The sequence below is a fragment of the Acanthopagrus latus genome, chromosome 19 (assembly GCF_904848185.1).
Source record: "Acanthopagrus latus isolate v.2019 chromosome 19, fAcaLat1.1, whole genome shotgun sequence".
Classification (NCBI taxonomy): domain Eukaryota; kingdom Metazoa; phylum Chordata; class Actinopteri; order Spariformes; family Sparidae; genus Acanthopagrus; species Acanthopagrus latus.
The window spans coordinates 6,696,664-6,715,131 of NC_051057.1; the positions used below are offsets into that span (position 1 = coordinate 6,696,664).

At 45.1% G+C, this 18,468-nt stretch overlaps 1 protein-coding gene across 5 annotated transcripts in view; it reads right to left on the reverse strand.

Annotated features, from left to right (window-relative positions):
* The window catches only part of LOC119008605 (partitioning defective 3 homolog), a 377,798-nt gene that overhangs the window by 101,902 nt on the left and 257,428 nt on the right, over positions 1-18,468 (reverse strand). For all 5 annotated transcript variants that reach the window (XM_037079110.1, XM_037079112.1, XM_037079111.1 and 2 more), the window contains 3 exons: positions 17,616-17,764; positions 9,065-9,298; positions 5,730-5,964 (listed from right to left, as the gene is read on the reverse strand). In XM_037079110.1, coding sequence (XP_036935005.1) covers positions 5,730-5,964; positions 9,065-9,298; positions 17,616-17,764 — 618 coding nt within the window. The remainder of the gene's footprint in view (positions 1-5,729; positions 5,965-9,064; positions 9,299-17,615; positions 17,765-18,468) is intronic.

Genomic DNA, 18,468 nt, shown 5'->3' on the forward strand with positions numbered 1-18,468 from the left:
ATGCTTCAAGGTCTATCTCGGAGCACTGCGTGATCATTCTAAACCTAATTACTTCAGGGCTGTCTGATGGAGGCCCAGTGCTGCCCAATTACATTTGCATCGAGTGGCCAAAAGCAGAGGAAGTGCTGCCGGACAGCTTGACCCCCCCCCCCCCCCCCCCCATCCGCATCCCCACGCCTTAAACGACCATCTTTCACTCTTGCATGAAGGCGAAAGTCTCAGGCCGTCCTCTCCTCCCCCTCCTTCATCCTATCCCTCAGCCTCTCCTTGTGTCTAACTGCTTCACCCTGCCACAAATTTACAGTGACATCCAATTTTTTGACACCAGACACAAAGCCATGCTTGCCTTAACCTGGCGTACAGTGGAGTTTGTTGTTTTACTGTTTTCATCTCTCGCCGCTGCACTCTGTCACAGTGGCACTAATCTTCTCAGCGGGGGACTGTGTTGTTTGTTGTTTGGCCCCTGCTGGGCATCTTTGGTACATGATTGGCAAGGGAGCAATGGGATGTCACTCTCAGAGGACATTTTTTTTGTTGGGGAATTTGGAGTTCAGCCTGCAAAACTGACCCCTTTAAAGTCCTGGGATCTTGCGCCAGCTTTGAAAACGCAGGGGGGTGGGGGGGTGTTGTTCTGAAAAGATGTATTTCCCAAGAAGTCGAAATAGGTGACCCTCTCAGTGTGGTGCCCTCGGTGACATATTTCTTTTTAGCTGTGCAGGCATTTGAAGGTGATATTGAGGTATGACTTTGCACTTGGCAAAGCTGCCAAAAGCTGTCGAAGTCCAGCGCTAAGTTGCTTCTGAAATATTTATCGATGACAGAATAAATCTGTGGCTCACTTTGCTTTAGCATGCTTCACAGGGAGGTCAATGTCACAGTCAGCTGACAGGGAGTCATTTTGTTTCTCACGGACACTTCAAGGGAGTGAATCTTTTCCTACGTCGGGGACTAAAAGAAAAAGGGAACTTCTACAACCACTGACCACCCTGCTGAGCAGATGCTCATTCTGACACCACCATCCACGGTGTGCTTTTATGTAATTATCTTTTCCTGCATTACTCATATTCTCCACGTCATTCCAGCTGCCAGCCATTCTCAGGCGCAAGTTCTGGCGTGACGCTGTGCCCCGTGCCTGCCTTTACTACCTCAGCGTAGATATTATGATAAGTGAGGCAGAGCAAAAAAGGAGAACAATTATCGTTTTCTCTCAGATTACATTGAGCAGATGTCAGGGCCCACATGTGGAGGCGGCTAATTGCTGTCTCCAAATCAACTGTGGCATAATACTACAAGCATATGTGAGCATTTGTGTGTATGCCGGGGACGGTAGAGGGGACGAGAGGTGCATTATACAGAATGAGTTTGTGTGTTGATCCATCCGGCATGCTCTCAGCCATGTGTGTGTCTAAAAGCCAGGTTAATGCGTGTATCATGTTGGTGTGCTAATGATCAAACCGGCTTACCCGCCATCAGCCATTCACACCCACACGAGCAGAAGGAATCGCATGAAACGAAAGCACGGACCAGCGCGGGAACACGCTAACTACTTACTCCTGTGCTGCACACAAGGCAATCATGCTTTCGTGGCATGGTATCCATATTCTAGGCATAGTCACACATGCATGCAGACACACACTCATGCAATCCCCCTCACACACCAGAATTCCCAGCGTGTTTCCACACTGCCTAAGAATAATAAAGATTGACGGATAGAAGCATCCCTCCACTTTCACTGCTTCCCTTCCCACTCCACACCCGTCTCCCGTGCATCACTCCCTGTAGCCGTGAGAGGGGCTGCATCTGAAGGGAGGAGAAGGAAGGCGATGAGGTCCCTGGGGTGATGGAGGATGGAAGGGTGAGGGGTGTGGTGTGCACGGCTGTCACATTGAGCTCCAGTGTCGACGGATGGCTCGGCATGCCACTTATCAGATTGGTGGTGGGGTGGGGGGGTGGGGGTAAGGGGGCAAGTGTGCATGAGGGTGAGGAAGCACCAGGGAGAAAGGGTGATGGTAGTGCCAGAGTCCATTAACACAGTCTTTTCATCTATACACACACACAGAAGCAAACATGCATTACACATGTGCGCACATGCAAATTTACACACGCCTTGAAACCACACACACGCGCACACACAAAGCACAAAGTACAGAATTGCCAGAGATCCTCAATCCTCCCTCCAGGCAGACAGCAGCACGATGCCGTGACTGCCGCTGTGAAAAGCTCCCTTCTTCTCTCATTCCCCATCTCCCTTTCCTTTTCATCCTCCTTTCTCACTCTCCCTTGGTGCCCCAGTTCACTCCAGTGAACACACTCCCTCTCTCCTTCCACCCTCACCCTATCCAGCCCCCAACCCCCACCTCTCTGGCCCCATTCTCCCCCGTCCCAACCCTGCCTTCATTTTTTTGCTTCATGCTACTGTACTCAATAGGTTGCAGTTCTGTCGTTCTTGTCAAAAACAGAACACATGCACACACACACACACACACACACACACACACACACACACACACACACACACACACACACACACACACACACACACACACACACACACACACTAGAAAAAATACCAATCTACAAGCAACTGAAATATGCATATTCATTGAACACTCAAGCCTATAATGAATTTCTCTGGGTGGTTATTTTTTGTTTTGCATGTGTGCACACACAAAGACACATTACAGGGAGGAGATGGGGATGGAGGAGGTCAGTCAGTCACAGAGCAGATAAACAACACCTCATTAGGCATGTTGAAGGGGGTCTCGCAGGCCTGGCCGAGACATCATTGTCTGCTAGCATGCTAACAGAGCCCTGGGCAAAGCTTCCGACATCCAAACAGACCCGATAGGATCAGAAAGTAATGATCACATGTTATCTACTTGAAATGACATGAATAATCACATATAATGGTTTCGGGGATAATGCATCATCCTCCACTCCCCTATATCCAACTGCATGCAGACATGGACACAGTGATAGATGCATGCAACAGACATCCTTGAAATAACAATAATGTCAAGTTGCCTGGGGCTGGCTTTTTATCCTCCGCATGCATGCACATTGCTATCCATTCATAAGATGATAAGCTATTCATTACTGGATGGTACAGGACTGTATACCAGGCAGTCGGCCATCCTATAGGCAGTACAGTATGAAACCAGAGACGCAGGGAAGCCGCGGCTGTGCACTGCAGCTTCTTTGCTTTGGGCTTTAGGCAGTCAATTTTCTTTCCATCACGCACTCGCACACTTACAGTCGTTCTTGCACTCACAGTATTTATCTCACAGTCTCTCCCTCTATCCTCCCTCTCTGCCTGTATTAGACCATCCTCCTCTCCCCTGGCTCTGATGTTAATGCACTCCCAATCAGGCTGTCCATTAAGCAAGATGTGCACTACACGTTCATCAGGCCGTCCAAAGGCCTGCATGCAAATGAGCTCAAATTGCGGTGCAGTGCAAACTCCTTGAAATCTCCTTAGAGGGAGAACGTGAGTGTAAGACGTGTGTGAGAAATGCAGGGAAAAGTGAGCGCCTGCCTGTCCACTTTATGCTAATGAGAGCAACGGAGACAAGCATTACAAAAGATTAACCCAATCAGGATGCCTTTTTGATGTTTTGATGCAACGGTGAGACACGTGAAATTTGCTCATGTAAATTCCATCTGTGATTTGTAAGCCTGAGAGTGTTGCGCTACTGTCAGCCTAACCTTTTGTCGCGCACAGTGAAAACTTCCCCGCTCTGAAATCACTGTCAAAACTTTTGCGAGAATCACTACAAGTGAGACACACAACAGATCTCTTTTCCCCCCTCTTCTTCCCTTTTTGACCGCTAGGCATTTCATATCACTGCGATTTGTTCTAAAAAATAGTTTGTCATTGTATCCAGTGGGAGACATTTATTTTCAGCTCAGTTCCTTGCCATTTCTAACATTATAAGCCTTTTAGGTGGATTGTGAGAGAACTAGGAGGGAACAGAGAGGGGACAGCGTAGACGTGTGGGCGTGAGAGCTGTCATCATATTAAGTAGTGAATTGTTTGAGGTATCAACACTGAGTAGGAGTAGTGGAATGAAGTAAAGACAAAGCTTGAGAGCCGGAGAGACAGACTGGTTTAGGGGGCTGCCTCTTTGCATTCAGGAGGCACAGGGCCTGGCGTTAAATACATGGAGGTCGAGGATGGGGGGTGTCAGGGAGGCCTACCGTGTGCCAACTCTTAAGTGGCGGTGGCACTCAAAGATAATGAAGAATGATGATGAGGCCGAGGAGGGCACGCCGAGGGCTCGCATGCACAGCTAAAATCACCCGGCAGCCACCTCTTAGGCTGAGCACACATCCGCTCAAAAAGGTTTGCCAACGGCGCTGATTGCATGTCACGGAGTGTCAAACCCAAATTTCCACTTTCATTTACTAATCCAGCTCACTTCCCTGTGTGCACTCCTGTCAACATGTGTGCCTCTCTGCATATGTGCTCGCGCCTGCCGTGTGACAGAATGTGAGCCTGTGCGAGTCATTATGCGTTTACTCGACAGGATGCAAAGACAGTTGAATTAAAAAAAAAAATCACAAGAGTGAAAATAATGGAAGATAAGCGAGCTCCCCACATTCCTGCGTCGTGACCTCGAAACACACTTGTCGTCTTTATTGTTCATTACCGAGCCGTGCACCGCGATACGCTAACTAATCCCATTAAACTAATCCACATGAAAACAACTTCGGCACGATAACGGCCTGCACCGCCTCCACCGTTAATTTATGCAATATTCAAATGTGCATGGAATTGAAATAATTAATGTGACTCCCCCACTAATTTTCCTTTAGCAGAGATACTGAATTGATACCTGCTGGATGTTTATTTTCATCCACTGTGTCTTTGCACATTTCTTACATGATCGTGTCAATGTACACAACTGTATAGTCTAGAGTAACTATATTCAGGGTAAGGAAACTGTGCCTATTAGTCCTCAAAGGCAGTGGAATTATTTTCCAGGCTAGAAGACAAACCTAACACCCATAAAATGTGCCGGCAGAGGTGTCTGGTTTGAATTTGCCAGCCTCCTGCAACTTCCTGGGGAAAATGAGGTGATATCACAATGTAGAAGACGTACAGCAGGTGAGATGACTGCTGAATTAAATCAGCGACATTAAATCTTTTGCTTGTGAATATGAATATCTGAAGGATGCTGGGAGCAGGATCATGCCACCTCTCATTGTCTCCCAAGGTTGTCTGTATCTAAAACCTTGGGACCACGTGATGAGACAGTGACTGAGAAAACCAGCCGCAGGCAACAATTCCAACCTGCACACGGTTTTATCACCTCCAAAGGTCTTTCAACCCCAAAACCCAAATCACAGCTCCCACATTAACAGCCGTATTGGCCCTGAACATTGTCTGCTAGTTAACAAATGCGGAGCGTGTTTGGATAGGAGGAGCGCGCACACGGGATTATGAATAAAACATGTTGCCCTTATTAAAAATAATCTGGCTCAAAAGTGCCAGAGGCCCTTGAGGTCGATAACCCCCCCTCCCTCCATCCCCTCCCTCCAACTCACAGGGTTCAAGGAGAAGGGTCCCTGATTAGCACTGGCAACATCCAGAGAATGCATTCATATTCTGTATGATCCAGTGGTGAAAGCGTTGAGTGGAATTAAATAAAGCAGATAGTGAATGGTGCTTAAGGCAACATGCGGGGAGGTTGTTTAGGATTTGGAGCTGAGCGCCGTCTCATTCCTACCTGAACATCTCGCCGAGGCCCTTCAGCACACCTTTCTTCGCTTTGTTCTTGTCCTTGTCTTTCTCCCTGTCTTTATCCCTTTCAGGTTTCTTTTCGCTCCCTCCAATCTTGTCCCGATCTTTCTGCCTGTCATCTTTGGAGAGGCTGCCGTTCAGCCCGGGGCCCACAAAGAGGTCTCCGCTGGTGGACATCGACTCCCGACCTGATCTGGAACTTCCTTCTGTGTCCTCGTCCACTGGGGAGAAGACATAAGAGCAAATGAGTGTGTGTTAAATATAGATGTTCAGAGAGAAAGAGATTAGCACATTCACACAAACACGAGGGCAGAAAAAAATAAAAATACAATGGAAGTCGGGAAAAAAAAAAAGCTGAGAAAAACTTTAACTTCCACTTGACTCCCCGCGGATAACACAAAGTTGCAGTACAAAGCCTCACTTCCTTCTTGTGGAAACATCAGATAAACCATTAAAAGAAAAGCAGTGTCCCACAAGGTACAACAGCTTTGAACAAAACACACTGAATTCATCCGCCTCATTAGAGCAGAATATATTTACATTGTACATCCTTTGAGAGTAGTATTCTGTTGAACATATTTTCACTTAGCTGAAAGCCTGAAGTTATTTCAAATGTGTACATTTTACACAGCTCACAAGAGAACCTTTTTTTTCTTTTTTACCCTTTTTTCCCCAAAAAGTGGAAGCTGTAAAGAAAGTCATATGAATTTCATGCTTAATTTAAGTCTGAACTAATTTCAACCCAGACCTCAAATTGAAACCAAACTCCTTAGGTGATGTAGGGTTGATTAAATTCAAAGTTTCCATCACATCTAATCAGAAATGATATGCAAAATGTAATTAATCTGTCAGTAATTATACATTTAAATAATATCGTAAAAAGCCTCACGGGGATCTTAATTGCAAATGCGGCACACTTCGCAATCGGCATTGCTCCTGTCTACGTTCTATCTCTGGCTGGGAGGCGTGAGCTAGATGTCCTTCAGATTACAACTTATTACAGCATCGCGTGTCGTCCTTTAAGTTTTGCCTTTGATGGAGGAGAGAGAAGCGCTTATCATGAAGAAAGAAGAGGGAGGGAAGATCATGATGGATTTGTAAGGGAAGGGTGGAGCTGCTGGGTTCACATTTCAAGGAACTGCAGGGTTTGTTTTTTCTCGCGAGCTGTGAAGCTATCAGCTATTTCTTTTCAGCTGCCGTCTCGGAGGAAATTACTGAAATGGAATCTCAACGTGAGGCTCTGGATGGTAGCAATAGAGACCAAACCACTGGTTTAAACCTGCTCAATTATGCAATTCATCGCCTCACGCAGCCCCTCCCTTTGCTTTCACCACCTCCACAAATTTGGGAACAGGTTCTGGATGGGTATCATTTTTATCACTCAATCTGCTGCCTGCTTATCATCCACTTAAGAGCAACAGCAGCGAATGGCAGCTGTGAGCTGTATCTGGCTATTCAAATGACTGAGATTAGCAGGAGTGCTAATGTCGCAACTGCTTAATGATGCCAAGCTGCCGATAACATACTAAACATTGTAATCCAGAGCCTCCCAGAGGGAAGTCGCCAAGTGTACTTTGTGTGTGTGCGTACGCGAGCGTGCATTTGTTTGCGGCCATATTCTTCACATGTTTTCTAACAAAGGCCATTGTGTTGAGTTAGGAGCAAGGCCAAACAAAAGGTGGAGATTTCAAAATAAAGCAAGACAGAAAAAACAAGCTGCATCCCATGGAAAAAAAACAAAACAAAACAAAACAAAAAACACACACACACACACACACACACAAAAGCTTCTAACACCAGAAATCAGAAGGTAAGACCATCCACAGCAATTTAATGGAACTGAAAGGAAAAAAGACTTTGCTGACAATCTCAAATGACAGTGGAAGCATTGATGAAAGTGTCAGGAAACTAAAAGATAATTTATGGAGACAGACAACCACAGGAAACACTTTGTCACTTAGTGGAAACTCTACCATTAAACTTTCCTTCTTTAATCATCAAGGACATTTAAGCTGGCCTGTCAGTGGAAGGTTATGACAAGTGAAATTGCCAGTCGTATTCCGGCACATAAAAGAAGGGATTTTTGCCCAGCAGAGCAGATTTTTCTTTTTCCCTTTTATTTCCTCAAACGATGCAACACAAAGTAGCACAAGGGGGAAGTGCATTTTTGCCCAGCAGGATATCTTGTGGGGACACATTTTCTTTGGGTGATGCCACATTCTTATTTTATGTAAATAAAAGTCTGGGAGCAGAGGAAGGCAGCCGCTTATCTGTCAACTTTGACTATTAACCTCAGTGACGAGCACAGACTGGCTGCTTTTATCTAAATTGAAAAACAGAGTTATTTGAATATCATGGGGGAGAATGCAATATACCGCGGCAGGGGAAATCGGTTGCTTTCCCCATTTTTCTTTGCCGAGATAAGACTGTATTTAGTGGCTTGCCGACAGAGCTTATGAGAACAAAGCGTTTCAGGCAAATAATTCCCTCTTTTTCAGATGTCTCTCAGCTCTTTAACGGTGAATGGAAATTTATATCTGGTGATTATTCTTGCAGTGTTGCAGGGTTATTACCTGTCGGAAAGCATAAGACTGCTGTCTCTCTGCATCCAACGCATGTCATTTTGTCATCAAACACCAAGTACGGATGGATATATTCACTCAAAGAGAGGGTGGCATGCCTTTCCTTACAAATTGTCCTGCTCCTGGTTTAGAATAAAGCTAGGTAATTATGGATTCAATCCCAGTCAGGTAGGCATGTAAACAAATGTGAGGAAACCTGGCAAAGGAGTGAGTTGTTATGAGCCAAAGCTAACTGGCGCGAACCGAAGCAAAGGGTATTTCATTTATACTCATGGTAAATTCAATTACACATATATACGTTACGTGCAAAATGGATGCAATGGGGCCCTAACGTGTGTGGGTAAACAGCGGAAATTTTTCCTTGCATGCATTCCGTTGAAAAAAAAACATGGCAATGCACTTTAAGAGTTTGTAAGCTCCTGGGAAAACATGTTGCCACAGTCTCTAACAATTCCACTCAACATGAACTGTGTGAATATTAATGAGTGTGTAACCTAGACGCCTAATGCAGATGTGCTTTGTGGCACATGCCTCTCTTGCAAGTGGGGATCCCTAACCCAGTTTATTCGGGGGTGAATCCTGCCTTTCAGAAAAGGCTCTTGGGAAGTACTGTGATGACCTATATTACACTGACTGAATGTCTTTGCAATAATCTTCTATCGCACATTGTATAGTGACACACTTTTGGGCATGGTATTCTGGTTCAATACTCGGGAAAACAAAAGCACTAAACACTCACATGTCTCCATGCTGTTCTCTTCTTCTGCCGCTGTGACACGGGGTCTCTCGTACGATTTGTCGATTGCGGCTCGGAAGCTCTCATTGCAGCCTCGGCCCCTGATGATCCGCGAGTGTGGCCTGTTAAGGTTGATCTCACCGTTCAGCGTTGCCTCTGCGACAGCGGTCTGCAGGCTTTCAAGGGAGCTGGACTTTTTTAGACCGAGGGAGGGTCCGACCACTTGTTCTGCAGAACCTATGGAAAGAGGAAATAGTGTCACTGAGGCCAGGAAACTAATGGGGTGTGACTCTTAGTCCCATCGTCACGCAGCTCACTGCGGGTCAATGACTCATTCATGTTTCGTATAGGCTGAGGTTATGTGCCGTACTTGGCAAGCAAAGAGAAGGTGTGAGTCTGGTAATTAACACGAAAAACAAATGATGCCATTGCCTGGCCAATGGAGTGTGTGAAATGAGAACAGAGTATTATATCTTCACTGAGACAGTTTCCTTTTGGGAATTATGATTCAACCTTTGTCCTTGTGTCGGCACGGTTAAATGATGTGGCCTAAACATAATGCATATAAATGGGCCACTATCAAAGACAACAATGTACCACAGTACCAGTGTGATTATGGTGTTCTACTAGAACAGAATACATTTCAAAATGCACAGATTGACTGCAAACCTATTTTACTCAGTTTCTCTAAGAGGCTGGTTAAAACAGAAGAAGAGACAGCATACAGACTAAACAAAGTCCCAAAGTCCATTTATTTCCGACATTGTGCTCTTGTATTGACTAGTTCATCTTAGCACAAACATCTCACTGCTGCAATCTTTTTGCTTTATTTCCAAGGCCTTATCAAGACATCCCAATGTCACTCCCGTCGTGTTACATACAGCAGCCTGTTCAGTGGCCATAATCCTCTGAGTTAGACGCTGTGGGTAGTAGGTACTGTGTCAGTTCTTGAAGTGCCCTTTTAGAGCAGTGTTGTGAAGAGCCAGAAAAGTCTGAGCTAGGAGGTAGTCAGGATGGTTGGACAGGTTATATTGCTGGATTTTCCCCCTGAAGTCCAGCGTTTGTATCCTTTCAAATGTCGAGTCAAATGTTTGTCAGCAAGCAGTATTTTGAACGTCGAACCTGATGCTGCATATCTGTTATCGCTGATTTGATTGTGGAGCCCTTTATATGCAAAACTAATGCTATAGGGAAGTGGGATGTGTGTCACAGTTTGAGGCTTACGGCCACTGGCCAAACTGCTGTATTTGATGAGCTGAGAGGAGGCATTTGTTGCATATTAATAGATGTTAGGCAACAGGTAGTAGAATAGAACATAATGCAGAACCATCAGAAAAAACAAACAAACTGCTCTGTTATCAGTCCACCAAAACATTTGTCCACACAGATCACCTGCATAACAAAACTAGCACTTGGAACCTTTCCAGCACATTGCCATCATACTGCACATTGCAACACAATCCCACTTTATAATGGCGCTGCAGTATGTCTATCTGACAAGACCAGTGCCACCGACTTTATTTAATTCGCTGATAAATGCTGCACAAAGCATAACCATTATGCAAAGTAAATACAATTAACATATAAATTGTGCACATGACACAAATGAAGGGTTGTTAAGACTGGAAACCTAACTCATATACATCATACTTGTTAGATTAAGTATCTCCTTAAAAGGACGTACACAGCGACAGGCTGGAGGGCCATCTGTGTCGAAAGCAAAGTGATTTTGAACAGTCAGCCTCTTCAACACTGCAACCAGACTGTGGACAGTTGTAATTATTTTTCCAATGCTTGCCAGGGGTTTGTTTAGGGTATGTAAGCGGAGCGTGACACAGGTATTGGTATTTCATTTTGTCAAGGCGGGTCCGTCGGTTCCCCGGAGCTCTTACCTTACCTGCCAGTTGGTAAACAAGCAGCCTGGTTGATTTTCTGTCCCCCTTATTCTGCCTCAATTCGGCAAAGCGGCGAGATGCTGTCAAACATAACAAGATGGCTTCCTGAATATGCACAACTGAGGCCTTGTTAGATGTAAACTTCTGCAGAGGAAACTATCAGTAACAAAGGATAAACCGTTGATTCAATTACTTTAGGGGCCTCACTGGCTCTCTGATGGTAAAGCACTGAGTCTGGACAGAGTGGCGTTGTGTCTTTACGACTCCCTGTGGACCATACAGACCCTCCACACGTAGCAAGTGCGTGCTGCTGTTTCCTCTGCAGCTTCAAGTACTGTAAACAAACGTCTCCTGCAGTGCTTCCTGTTGGTTTTCAATAGCAAATGTTGCTATAAGGTCTGAGAACACACACATGCAGACACTGATATATTATGTTTGTGTCTGCGCACACTATGCAGGGACTCCCCTAAAAAGGCACAATAACGCAAATTCATGACAGACCAAACACTTCTATGTCGGCGACAATCAACAAGAGCCTGGACATGTTTAAAGTGGCTTAAATGAGGCATAAGCTACTGCTGCTGGGTGATCACACTGGATCTTTAGACAGAGGGTTGCACAGCCAAACACAGATTAAGCAAAGAAAATAAACCCCCATCACCAAAAAGAAAACGATTTGTGACCACTGCATGGAGGCCTCCGTCTGATATCCATTTGTTTCAGTGTATGGCAGGAAGCGAAGGAACACAGAGTGATGTGAAAGCACAAAGGTTACAAAAGCAATGTATGAATAAGCTTACGAAAATAAAAAATAAGAGGGTTAACTGGCAGCAATGTTCAGAAATGCACATATGCAGCTTCCGTTATCTTAATTTTACCAGTTGGCAGCTTGTCTCTTTTGTTTGCACTTCTCGTCTTGATCCTCTCACCAAGCAAACCTGCAGCAGCTCACCAGCGATTAGCCAGCTATCTGGGTTTCACAGTTCAAACACACCATCGAGACAGCTACTTTGCAGAGGACAGGAACAAGAAATGGTTCCTATTTTAATAATCTAATTTTCAAGGAAGTTTTCTTTTAGGATTTTTAGGGTCACAAAGGTGTCTTGGTTTCTGCCACATTTGATACAAATGCACACTAACGGAGAGTGTGAGTGCTTTTCTATCATCCGTGGCGGCTATAGATCTGGTGTCAACGAAGTCAGATAGGCTAAAAGGTCAGCTGTTATCCAGTGGTGTTGAATTTCTAGAGTGGTGAACCCACCTCTATGTCTTCGGTGCTCTGTTTTCCCCTTCCTTGTTTGTCAATGTTAATAAAAGTATCAAATCCCAGGAGAAGCTGGACTCAATCCTGAAAGTACCTCTTGAAATAAATGAACACCAATCCTATAAGGCTGCATCCCATTTAGTAAGAAGAGCTCATATGTGTGCCTTCAGGCTGCATCGGGCAGTAAAACGAAACTTTACTGTGTGCTACAAATGTCTGTGGGGTCAAGCGCTCTCCAGCTGCTGGAAGAGAAGACTCATTTTACTGCTTAGTCCGTCAGTTGAGGTAGGACATTTCTGCTTACTATGACAAACATTAACGCTGGGGAAACAGGGACCAGCTTCAACAACAAACTGAATGAGAGTTTAAATCATGTAATTAATTTGTTTGGAAGGAGTAATCTCATCATGGGGAGTGCAGTCTTAAGAAAAAAGTACATCACGAGGAAACATAAGCGCAGACAGGGCGTAGCAGGAGAATGGTGTGATTCTTCATACTTTGTGGATAAAACTCAGTCAACCCAGAACAAACACCATGTAATGTTTTTTTCCAAGCTTGTGCTTAAAGCCTGCCAACAGCTGAGACGCAGAAGCCGGGGTGTATGTTTGACACAATGGGATTTCAAGTTAGAGCCGCGCAGGATGCAACAGTTCAAGGGAACACAAATGACATCTGCTGTACTCGGAAACAGGGAATAATCCTCCCGCTCTGTATTCCGAACCACGATCCCCTTTGCCATTGTTTCTAGTCAGCGCGGTGAATGACTGAGAGAAGCAGAGAGACAAAGAGAACGGGAGAGTGAGGCGATGAGAGGGAGTTTGCCCACAGACCCCAGCTGCCTCCAACCTGCCTTTGTTTTCTTCAGAAGCAGCCGTGGCTCTCCTGGGAGAGCTTGACGGACAGCTCTCTGTATGCCAGTCTATTATGTGATTCCTATCACACAACAGAAGCCTCGGTGCTCTGCTCCTCATCCCCCTCTTATTCACAGAGATGAAAATACATATTCCCCCATTGCATACAGACATGAGTTTGTCACTCCCCACACGTCCGGAGGAGAAATGAAAATCATCAAAATGAAATGTGCAAATAGAAAGACAATCAAACCAAACGGGGGGAAAAGTGCACCTGGAATTCTATCATGGCCAAAGACAGAAATGGCCGACATGCTGTGCTCCTTTGCCAGTTTAAGGGCAAGGACAGTTAATTGGAGAAGATCCATTGCCATTAAACGGTAAAGGGGAGGTATGGCAAACTCCATGAATAAATCAGCAGCGGTTATTACAGGAACAGGAGCCAATAGCATAATTAGAGCAGCTAAAACTATGCTCCCCAGCCATTATTCACCACGGCCCCTTGCATGTAAAGATCTGTGTACAGACAGGGGTTCCATTACACATAATTTATTCAGAAAGCCAGGGCTTTAAGCAGGCCGGTAAAAGGGTAATTACGTTAAAAATAGCCTCCAAGGTGGTCGAGGGAAGGCCACGTCCAGGTAACCCAGTGGAAGTGAGGCGTCCCTGGGTCGGCTGGGCTCTTAAGTCTCTGACAGTTGTGGACCATTAGCTGGAAAGAGGACGTCCTCCTTACACTGAACATGTGTCACAAAGGAATCATCATTACCCGGACTGATTGTTATCTCAATCAGGGATGCTAGATATTATTCTGTGACTGTGCGCTTTTATCAACCCACCGGAATGTTATTTTCATACTTGTTTATCTCTCTCCAAGTCAGCCTACTCACTCAACTAGCTAAGCTATTAATATGCAGAGGGTGCCAACGTCCATGCCAAGCCTGGCAACCCACTGGATCAGCAACTGACTTGGCTGGAATAGAAATTCACAATTACAGTGAGCTTCAAGTGTCTGTCTCTCATTTACCACAGCTGGCCTATCAGAGACTAGGCTCCACTACTCTTTTTTAATATTTGTTTTTAACACTTCCCTGACTCCTGGAGAAAGTTTAGGAGCAATTGAGGCATACAAAAAGTGAGATATTCGCATAAATGTAAATTCACATATCATATGATGTACCACATCATTTTGTTTTTCAACTATCACTGAACACAACATACAAGAGGTATATTACTTCCAAATTACCGCTCCTAGAAATCACTCAAAACTATCCCCTTGTGACCCAGTCATGAGCTCATTCTGTGTTAATTTAATGGAGTGAATGCACTCTAACATGCTCCAACCAGAGCTCCAAAACAGCCTGACTATGATGGATCAATTGCAGCAGGCTGAAGAGGCCAACTGGCAGTGTCTCTCTCATTGTCTCTCTATTGCAAATGCCACTCCGTCGCCTCGTTCGCTCCAGCCCTCCACAGCTCCTGCAGTAATGAGTGTTTTCTTCAGTCATTTGCACTGCAGAACGAGCACAATGGCACAGGTTCCCACATTAGTTGCCAAGTCTCTATTCAACACCATGCAACTCCCTCTCAGCAATATGAAAACCCTCTTTTGATCATGCTGCAATTACCTCAAACAACTCTCTCCTCCATATGCATCTAAAGGTGCCAAGATCACACAGCCAATAGTGGTTGGTTATGAGCTGGTTATGGAGAAAGTGTGTGACTGATTTTCCAATTTCTATTTCTGACCCACGAACCCAGCTCAACATTCACAATGGACCATTGTGATAATGGTGACAGTGCGTGGAGTCGGTCCAGGCATGGCTGCTTACCTCCACAGGTTCTTGTGCAGCAGTTAATCGCACCTCCTACTCTTAAAGAGCATAAACAAATGTGAGTGGTTAGTGCCTTCTGTACCAGGTGATTGAGCGCATGCAAAGCAGAAAGTGACAGAATCAGAAAGTGCAGGGTGGATCCTGAATAGTTTTAGAATAGTGATGTCAGTTGAACAGATATTAGACTACAAGAGCCTGTCAATCACCAGCCTTACAAGGTAAAGTAGCCGGAATGTGCTAATGTATTACTGCCAGCCGTGGCACCTCACGTCTCTTTCTTCCCTTTTCTTTCTTCACTCAATCACGTTCCCCATCTAAATGGGATTGAACAGCGGGATGTCTGACCACTTTAGCATATTTCAACAATGATGGGCTTCAAAGTCATGAAATCCATTCTGCTGATGTGATTTGGGAGTACCTGGAGCACGATTAAAAGGAAGTGCAAAAATACCAAGTGACAGAATAAAATGAGAGCCTGTAGAGGACAGCATTGTTGAGCATGTTAACCATTTAGCTGGGGCAGCTGGGAAAGCACAGAGCTGCTTTATTAATGTGTTAATGGAGAGAAAAGAGGTATGCTTACGCAAGACAAACTTCAGTGTCCAACAGAGTGCAGATGACAAGGCTTAAGAATGAATGCTGGCACTGTGTTCTTTGGCTCATTTCATTCTCGGCTCCATTATACATTACCCATAGGCCATTTTTCATTGTGTGGCTTTGATGTAATAATTCCATTAAAATAATCAACATGCTACAGCAGCATGCGCCTTTGAGATAAATGGAACTTGTGTGACATTAGATACGTACCAAATCACAATATGTTTCATTCTGACTCCAGCTCATTTATTGACTGAAACATTTCTCCTGCGGGAACTCATGTCAGTGACGAGAGTTATTACATGAGAGGAGCAAGTTAGTTATTTCCCTCCTCCGTCTCATCACCGTGATATCCCCACTGATGGATTTTGTACGGGCAGAGATTTCTGTCAGCACGACATTTCAGAAACTCAAGTAGCAAGTGGTGCAAGGGAATGTGAGTTTGAATTACATCTAGTAAAACATACGCTGATCTTGAGAACTATGAAAATGATGGGGTAATAATGGAGATTTGCGAATCATCAGTAACACCCAGAGAGTGCCCAAGAGTGAGGCATCATCTTGTGAACAGATGAACTAGCCTCTTTTGTGAAAAAAACAAACTGCTGTTTTCTAGAGCTAATCAAATTCACAAATAAATGCTGATGCCACTTTGGTACAATTAAGAAGCTTTTTGATTAAACTCCTTGATAAAATGTGCATTTGCAACGAGGAGAACGCCATCAAGGAGCTATCTCAGCATCCTGTCCATTGTACTCACTTCCTGTCTTCGGTTATATCCAATTATGTTTTATTCGACACTAAGAACATAATGGAAAACATTTGCATGCTCAACTAATTGGTCAGTGAAACCTATCCAATAACAAACTATCATCTTTCTCCTAAGCAGCACTTTCCCCTTAAAGTTGGTGTTGTCTCGGTTCACTTTGTTGCAAAGTTTTGAGGCTGGACAGAAGGTACTACAGGGAAGGTGGGCCCCACGGAGCTGAGCGCAGTGGCCCGGACCTTCACAAGTCTGCGGGAGAGTCAAGGATTTCTACAGGTCTCTGAGCTCCATGAGGAACAGAGTTTGCTGTTATCTGTTATGATTAGCCAGTGATCCGAGAGAAGGCAGCGTCTGCTTCATCCTCAGTGGGAGAGGCTCTGAACTCACACCATCTCCTTCCCTGGATACAGTGTGTGTGTTTTTGAGAGTGTTCTTCTGCATGTGTGCGTATTCACATGCATGCATCTCACCACCCTTTCCCATCACTAAAGACACCATTGTGCTCTTGCTTTTTGATCTTTACTCATGCTCCACTGGACACGGGGCCATGGGAGATTGAGGCCGAAAGCGGAGCGGTGGTGGCTGGACAGGACTGTGAGAACTGTTGTGTGCCTGTGTGTGTGTGTGTGTGTGTGTGTGTGTGTGTGTGTGTGTGTGTGTGTGTGTGTGTGTGTGTGCGGGTGACTGGGGGGAAATCTGCAGTTACTGGGATAGTCTGATGGCATGAAGTGCTTGAAGAGTCACAGGTTACAGTGAGATCTAGTCCATCAGCACTGTCCAACGGGGAAAGAAAAAGAATGGTCAAGTTTTACTGTAAACAGACCCACAGGGTCTCAAACATCCGTCACACTGTATAGCCAAACTTTGTGTACTTGCCATACTTGTGCATGCACAGACATTTCCTGAGCAATGACACGTATTACAAACATTTGCATAAACATGTTTTTCCCATCAAGTGTTGTGCTTTTATTTAGATATTTGGGAAATCAGCTTTGCCTGTTTTGCTTCTTGCTTAAGTTAGCTTAGCACCAACAATAGAAACAGAGGGACAAGGATTCCTGGTTCTGCACAAACGTAAGGAATCTGCCTACCAGCACCTCTGAGGCTCGCTAATGTATCTTGTTTGTTTAATCCACACCAGAACACAAGTGTCAAAACACTGGTCATTTTACAGATGTCATGTTCTAAACTAATTTGTTTAACTGGAATTCTTAGAGGAAGGAAGAAGTTGCAGGTCCTGGCTAATAAACAGTCCACTATATCATATCATATCAGACCTTTTCCTTTTATCACCCACTCCTGACATCCATGTGCAAGGTGTGGATAGCACATAGCGCAGCATTTACCTAGATCCATGCTCTTGGACTTGCGTGCCTTGACGATCTCCAGCTGAGAAGCGTTCTCGTACTGTTTGGTGCGTTTCTCCGACATACTCTGGCGGCCGAAGCCCTCCCTCTGGAAGGATCCGTCAGGGTCTGTGTCTGGACTGAGCGTGCTTCATGAGGAGGAAAGGAAATAAATAACAAAGGTACAAAAGCATTATAATTTTGCCATGACACATACCAAATATAGGGCCACTCCAGCAGCATAGCCTGTAATCTTCTGATTATCCAGTTAAAAATATATATTTTGTAACCATCTACATCACAATGCAGTTATATTGCTGGAGTAAATCCTTATAAAAGGACTGGGAGATAAAAATCCACCTATAAATATTCATACATCTCCAAACCTCAGCCCAATACGCTCTGTTACTATCAGATAATGACCATCGGCATTCAGTACTCACCCACAAAACACACACAGTCAGTGTCAATCCTTCATTTCAATGACTATTCTAATCAAGGGCACCTCCACCTCTGTTGGGAGGGATCAGGACCGGCTATGATGGGCTAGATGAGGCCTGGCTAAGACGTGCGATACCTCAGTGAGGTGAGGGTGCTCTGGGGTCAGGGCCACTCAATACCCCCCCCCCCCCACCCCCCCACCCCCCCCCCCCCCCCCACCCCCCCCCCCCCCCCCCACCCACGCCTATATGTCTGGAGCAGCGGCAGAGCCCGGCCCACCATAGCCTGCTCCCTTTGAGATCCTCTATCTCTGTCTGAATCTTAATTGAAAATCGGAGGGGAGTGGGGAAAGGTGGTTGGGAGACGGTGGGGGTGCGCTGATATTTGCATGCAGAAGAGTGCATTTACAATT